Genomic DNA, 7,783 nt, shown 5'->3' with positions numbered 1-7,783 from the left:
AAATATATTAAACCACCAAAAGAAGAAAAAAAGCTGAACACCATGATAGCGCACACCTCCAAAATAGAATATATAATCAAATTTTATTGATACATTATTTCAAACAACACCAAAAACAAACAAAGAAACACCATAGCAGACATGATTAAAAACAATTAAAAAAACATATAGGTATATAAGCAATCCAAGGAGTGAGAGGATATGATAGCCCTCTCACTAACTCAGGTTAACACCGGAACAAACTATCTCATCTCATGGTCAAAACCAACATGTATGGACAATTTAACTTATTGTGCAATAAAATATATAAACTAGCGTCACATAATTCATATAATATGATGTAATATTACAACCGTGTAAAACAGAACCCAAATATCACAGATAATGCAATAAAACCCTCTATTAGTGTATAGAATCTATCACAAAAATATAAGAGAGCAATGAAATAGAATAAAGTGCTGTCCTATAAAGTGCTCAAGTGCCAAAAAATAGAAAAAATTATTATGATACGCCAGAAAAATAAGCACAGATGACAAAACAATTATAGTCTGATCACCCTATGACCATGAGAACCGGTGTCCTGACTGAGACCCAACGCGTGTCGTCACCGCAGTGACTTCATTAGTGGTAGGCATCACGCCGCAGTGACTTCATCAGTGGTAGGCAAAACAGTGTCGCCTTTTAGGCTCCAACTCCTCCTCACCCCTTAATAGCATTAACCCCTCCTCACCCTCTTGCAAATCTTCAAAATGGTATGAGTCCCAGGTCATGGAGCAATCACTATTGCTTTGATGACTCTGCTCCCATTGAGTTAGTGGTCCATCTACCTGCTCTAGTTGAAGACCTGCAATGCACTGATGCCCAGGTCCCTATTTGCCACTAGGCACCCGCGGTCCGGTGCCTAGGGGGGCGCCCCACGGGGAACAAATTTTTTTTTTTATTGCAAAAAATATATATTTTTCACCCCTGCCGCCATAGGCACCGGACCACGGGTGCCTAGTCCCGTGGTCCGGTGCCTACGGCGGCAGGGGTGAACCCCCTTCCGGCCTGTGATAGAGGCAGTGTGTGCCGGAAGCTTACCGGACCCGAAGCTGCATTGCGGGCGGACCTGCCCGGCCTACCTCACCTGCCTCTGCTCCCCGGCCACTCCCTCTTTCCCCAGCCTCTCCTCCTGCACCCCCAGCCTCTCCCCTAGCACCCCCCCCAGCCTCTCCTCCTACACCCTCATGCCTCTCCTCCTGCACCCTCCAGCGGCTCCCCCAGCCTCTCCTCCTGAACCCCTCTGCCTCTCCTCCTGCAACCCCCAGCCTCTCCCCTGCACCCCTCAGCCTCTCCTCCTGCACCCTCCAGCCTCTCCTCCTGCACCCCCCAGCCTCTCCCCTAGCACCCCCCCAGCCTCTCCTCCTACACCCCCCAGCCGCTCCCCCAGCCTCTCCTTCTGCACCCCCTGCCTCTCCCCTAGAACCCCCCCTGCCTCTGTCTGCACCCCTCTGCCTCTCCTCCTGCAACCCCCAGCCTCCCCCCTGCACCCCCACGCCTCTCCTCCTGCACCCTCCAGCCTCTCCTCCTGCACCCCCCCAGCTGCTCTCCCTGCCCCCCAGCTTCTCCCCCTGCCCCATCTGCTCCTCCGCCTGTCCCCACTGCTGCTCCCCCTGCCCTCCCAGCTTCTCCCTTGCCCCCCAGCTGCTCTCCCTTCCCCCATCTTGTCCTGCCCCCTTCTGCTCCCCCTGCCACCCCAGCTGCCTCATCTTCTCCCAGCCACCCTAGCTGCTCCCCCTGCCACCCCTAGCTGCTCCCCCTCACCGTCACCCCGGCTGCCCGCCTGCAGACGAGTTTTGGTCGGAGAAGTCTTCATGATGGCTGTGCCAGATGGAGAAGAAAGCAAAAAAGTGAGCGACGCCAATCGGAGAAGACGTCACCTGTGAGTAACTGCACTGTTATCGCTTCTATAGTGTGCAGAGCCTGTGTACCATTGGGTCAGTGTATTGTTTGCGGTAGTGTACTTACACAGCCCCGCGGTCACTACAGTACACTAGCGCAAACTTTTAAACTAGGACCCAACTACAACAGCTGCAGGCACTACAACTCCCAGCATATGCTGAGGGCTGCAGACTGTCAGTACATGCTTGGAGTTGTAGCGCCTGCAGCTGTTGTAGTAGGGTCCTATACACTGGATGCTTTGTGGGAGATCAGAATACATAGATCTGTGGGGGCTCAGTGCAGGGACGTGATCCCAGAACAGCACTAATAGGGGATGGAACAAAAACATCTCCCCCCCCCCCCCCCCCTTATCAGTGATGTTCTGGGTCACTTCCCTTCACTGAGCCCCCACAGATCTATGTATTCTTATATGCCACAAAGCATCCAGTGTATAATGCACCATGGGCCCAACTACAACGGCTGCAGGCACTACAACTCCCAGCATGTACTGACAGTCTGCAGCCCTCAGGATATGCTGGGAGTTGTAGTACAGTGTAGACAGATGTATTGCTGGAGCTTTAGTGCTGATGGTTGTCACCCACAGATTGCAGCCACCAGGAGACTCTGCACACAGTGATTTATTATAGGGTTGTCTTCTCAGAGACTACAACTCCCAGCATACCCTGAGAGCTGTATAAATAGAGGGGGTTCTGAGAGTTTTAGTTCGACTGAAAAAGGGATTTGTCACAGATACAGATTAATCCAGGATAGGACGGGGTCAGCGTGTCGTGTCTCACTGGTTCTTTATTGGTGGGCCCTAAGGATCATTTCCTCTGGTGGGCCCCAGGTACCCCAGTCTGACACTGGACAGAAGCGGTCCCCAAACTAAGATGTCCCTGGCCTCCTTCCTTCCTTCATCACGTCTGTTTGATGAGAAGAGCGGGCATCAAGCAGAGCGGCACACAAGTGCCAGGGTATATATCATGCGTGCAAAGTCCCTAGGGCAGCATGAACTCTAAATACAGGCCTGCTGATGCCTAACCACTTCTGATGGAGGATGAGGACGTGGCAAGGGTAGTGCAAATGGGCAGGGGACCATCACCGCACATCTCTGATGATGATTGCCAATCGCTGAGACTTTCAGCAGTACGGAGACAGCAGTGCAGGGCAGTGGAGAGGACTGGGTAGAAGATGATGTGTGGGGTGATGACTAGATCCTGGATAAATACAGTAACAGGCTGCATGTTGCCTTGGTCTGCCCAAACAGGAAGAAATCTATCATAGCTAGTGGTGCAGGGAGAAGCCCCTGGGAACCACCTGATGACTCCTTGTTCAGCGAGCAATAAGGAAATAATAGGGTTCCCCTATACAGTGAACAGTCAGCTGAACCCACTTTTTCGTAGAAGATATGGTGCAAAAAATTGTTAAATCATTCAAATGTAATCGATAATCTTCTGGTGTAAACGCGGCAGCGTCCAAACTATGAACAGAAATTTGTTTGTATGTGGTTGATCCCAAGATTCTCAAGTTCTTCAGTGTAAACGCTCATCGTTCTCGCTATATATGAATGCAATGAATATATAAAAACGCAATTACATTTGCATTAACGGCTTTTCATAACGATTTACCTTCTCGTCTAATGCTGCGTTTGTACGAAGCGATAAATCGCCCAATCGATCGTTTAATGATTTTGAAGCAACGATTTGGTTTTTATAACGATCAGCGTTTAGACGAATAAATCGTTAGAAAAATCGTTATTGCGATCGTTTTTAAGATCGCTTAAGCGCATCTTTCACATAGGGTGAATCTTTGAAACACTGTTTACACGAAGCGATCTGTGAATTTTTAGCGAACGACTATTTGAGAACATGTTGAAAGATGAAAATGAACGATTTCTCGCTCGTCACTTGATCGTTTGCTGTTTACACTGTACGATTGTTGCTCGAATGTGATCCTTGTTGCGAAAATGTGAATGATCATCGTTCCGTGTAAATGCAGCATAAATGCCTGTAGTTTTAAAGTAAAAATCCTCACTTGTTCTTCGCCAAACGAGTGATAAAGCGATTTATCTGTATGTGTAAAAGGCCCCTAGCTGTGTATGGGGGGGGGGTCCTGACAGAAGAGGCCAGGGACACAAGGGTTGGCATAGAGGACTGACTGCTTGCTCCTTTCATCTTGAGATAAGCCAGCACCTAGGTGTCAGCTAATTGGAGGTGTATGAGCCTTTAGTCAGTGACCAACCAGGTGACCTTTAGCAAAGGCTTCTGGCAGGTTCTTTTCTAGTAACCGGGTGCCTTGTCATTGGGGTCCCCCTCCCCTGGAGGTGTGACAGGTCAGGGAGTGACAGCGCTGCCCCAGCTTCCTGCTGTGCCGGGGGAGGCGGCAGGTCACGTGGGACGCGCGTCACCGCTCGCATCGCTGGTATTTTAGGGACTTTCCTGAAGCTCCAACTTTCCTGGGGCCCTTCCCCTCCCTTTGTGCTGCTCCCTGTACACACAGCCCGGCCGCCCTCTCCTCCCTCTGCTGCTGCTGCTGGTTTTCCCCTGTAGTTTTCCTCAGAAGCGCAGTCTGGCTGCTCTGCCGTCACAGAGTCGTCATTGTCGCCCGGGCGGCTTGTATTGGCGCAGTGGAGGACGTGCTAGGTGGTCACCCTGTGAGGAGTGCTCTGTGCTGGACACTGGCAGGAGAGAAGCCATTGCATCATGTCTGGCTTTAAAATGGAACCCTATGATCCCGTGAGTATTGGGGTGACATTGTTTACTTGCAGCAGCGCGTAGGACTACAACTCCCAGCAGCTGGAGCTACAGCATGTAGGCTAGTGCTCTCCGACCTGTGCATGTGGCTTGGAGGTCAGGTTGGAAATGTAGTTTTGTCACAGGCAGAGAGCCACAGGTTGGGGTCAGCTTACTGTCACAACTTGCAGGGAATTGTCTGATCACTGACTGACACCATGTAACTCTTTCATAGACCAGTTATATATAGCGTCTTATGCTGCTAGAGCAGTACTCTGGGGGGGACCAGTGCGGAAGGAAAATGGGGCACAGTAGCAAGTCACATTTCATTGTGTTGAGGCTTGATCGTGGCCACTGGTTCTTTATTTGCTTATCGGTGGCCACTAGCTTTCTGTGCTGATCGGTGGCCGCTGGCTCTCTTCGTGCTGATCGGTGGCCACTGGCTCTTTATTTGCTGATCGGTGGCCACTAGCTTTCTGTGCTGATCGGTGGCCGCTGGCTCTCTACATGCTGATCGGTGGCCGCTGGCTTTCTATTAGCTGATCGGTGGCCACTGGCTCTTTATTTGCTGATCGGTGGCCACTAGCTTTCTACGTGCTGATCGTGGCCACTGGCTCTCTATGTGCTGGTTGGTGACCACTGGCTCTCTATGTGCTGATCGGTGGCCGCTGGCTTTCTATTAGCTGATCGGTGGCCACTGGCTCTTTATTTGCTGATCGGTGGCCACTAGCTTTCTACGTGCTGATCGTGGCCACTGGCTCTCTATGTGCTGGTTGGTGACCACTGGCTCTCTATGTGCTGATCGGTGACCACTGGCTCTCTATGTGCTGATCGGTGGCCGCTGGCTCTCTACGTGCTGGTCGGTGGCTGCTGGCTCTCTATTTGCTGATCGGTGGCCACTGGCTTTCTATGTGCTGATCGGTGGCCGCTGGCTCTCTACGTGCTGATCGGTGGCCGCTGGCTCTCTACGTGCTGATCGGTGGCCGCTGGCTCTCTACGTGCTGATCGGTGGCCGCTGGCTCTCTACGTGCTGATTGGTGGCCGCTGGCTCTATACGTGCTGATCGGTGGCCGCTGGGTTTCTATTTGCATTCATTTCCATGAGACTGTCCTGTGTGGCTTGTGTGTACCCACACCACCTGCCGGCTGGAAATCCCGGGATTCCTGACATTGGCACACGACATTTCCGGAATGTGGCACATGCCATGGCAGAGTGAAGCAGCTGACGTGTATGCTATATGACTGTAAGAAAAAACATACAGTCCACCAGTGCGGCTGGGGTCCGTATATATGTGCATTATGTCACCCGCTGTGAAATGATCAAAAACAAACAGTAAAGTTGCCCTTGTCGCCCATAGCAACCAGTCAGAGCTCCGCTTTAATGTTATTCCTATGTGTGTGGGTCCCCCAGCTGGGCCCTGTGAAGGTGTCCTGGCATATCTCCTCCTGTGAGGTGTGGGCTGCAGCCTTCATGGACTTGTTTTTCCTGCACATCCCACAGATACCTGATCAGATTGGGATCTGGGGAATCTGGAGAACCCCCTCAGGTCTTTGCCATGTTCCTCGGACCATCCCTGAGTGATGTTTGTAGTGTGGCAGTGAGTATTACCCCGCTGAGGGAGGCTACTGCCTCTAGTGGGAACACCATGACCTCTTTGTTGCTAACAGTAACCAATCAGAGCTCAGCTTTTATGTCACAATGGACACAATGAAAGCTGAGCTGTGATTGGTTACTAAGGACAATAAACAGATTTGTTACTGGATGTTTTTTGATTATATCCCTCATTAACATCAAGAAATGACAGTTCACCTGCGGCCTGATATATCCCACCCCTTAACAGGTGACATGGTCACTGGATAACCAATGTCATTCATTTCACCTGTCAGTGCTATTAGGCTGCTTTCCCACATGACTCCATGTGTTCACCAATAGCCTGTGGTATACTCAGTGGAGTAGTGTGGAGGTCGTACTATTTCATCCAGGCAGTCAGCACCTTATAAGTTTTGAATTGAGGCCAAATTGACACACTTCTCGCCTCCCTCTGATATATATGAATGTATGGATCCATCTACTGCAGGCAGTGGGATGTGACCCAGCGTTTCTGATAAAGGGAAGTTACTGAACACTGCTAAAAGTGCTGTGAAACCAGCCTTAAAGGGGTTTTCCGGTTTTATGTAATAAAAGCATAAAGGGGTTTTCCCACCTGAACTCTGTACACATCAATAGCATGCACACTTGTTTGCTACTGTATCTCCTATATGGGGAATGGTGAGAGTCTGCAGGTGCCCAGCCACCTCTTCTGTAGACACAAGGACACCATAAACATATAGCTGATTTCACCCACCTAAATCTTTACCTGCTGTCTCCATTTATCTTTATATGAAGAACATGATGGACCTGTCTTTTCATTAGCCTTACTGACAATGTAACTATAAGCTGAAAGCCAGCACAGACTAGTGGATCGATACACCGATTTGTGCCTACAGTGTAGACAGTCGACTGATACAGCTATTAATACATTGTAGTGAACTACATGGACAGTGTTAGGCTTGTGTTTAGTGATTTCCTGTACCACTGTGGCAAACCATCAGCTGTGAGAAGTATTATGACTATGTATTACGTATTACCACTACGTCTGGATGTTCTCAGAATTGGCCATACATTATTTCCTACAATGAAAGGAAGTTTTTGCAACCTTTTTTTTTTTGCATTTTTTTATTGGTTCTCTGTATCTAAAATTGAAAGTATAACAATGCTGTTAATAGTTTTAGGTAAAAATCCCCTATTTTTTTTATTTTTGTATGTCTACAGCTCCTACTGTGTGGTCTGACCCTGCAGTCATTTTGCCTTCTATCTGATACTTACTGCCAAATGTATGTTAGTAAGAGGGAAGATGAAAAAGTATGACTGTGACTACATAGGGTTTGTTTGTGGTCTGTTACTATGGAGACACATAGACCTGTATAGATGCTGTGGGTACAAACTGGTTCTCCCTGGGCCAATGCATTGTTGCTGGGACTTATGGCAACATTGGATGACTATTGATAATTGCACAGGGGTGTGGTTTCAGCTGCATGTGGGGACTGCAAATGGGAGACGCAGCCTAATGGTGCGTTTACACGGAACGATTA

At 49.5% G+C, this 7,783-nt stretch overlaps 1 protein-coding gene across 1 annotated transcript in view; it reads left to right on the top strand.

The window, feature by feature from the left end:
- Positions 1-4,360: 4,360 nt before the first annotated feature.
- Positions 4,361-7,783, top strand: part of NFKB2 (nuclear factor kappa B subunit 2) — a 44,397-nt gene continuing 40,974 nt past the window's right edge. Inside the window, exon 1 of the mRNA XM_069980581.1 lies at positions 4,361-4,655. Within this exon, the coding sequence (XP_069836682.1) occupies positions 4,623-4,655 (33 nt within the window). The 5' untranslated portion in view covers positions 4,361-4,622. The remainder of the gene's footprint in view (positions 4,656-7,783) is intronic.

The sequence above is a fragment of the Dendropsophus ebraccatus genome, chromosome 8 (assembly GCF_027789765.1).
Source record: "Dendropsophus ebraccatus isolate aDenEbr1 chromosome 8, aDenEbr1.pat, whole genome shotgun sequence".
Lineage (NCBI taxonomy): Eukaryota > Metazoa > Chordata > Amphibia > Anura > Hylidae > Dendropsophus > Dendropsophus ebraccatus.
This window is presented reverse-complemented; position numbering and strand designations above follow the sequence as displayed.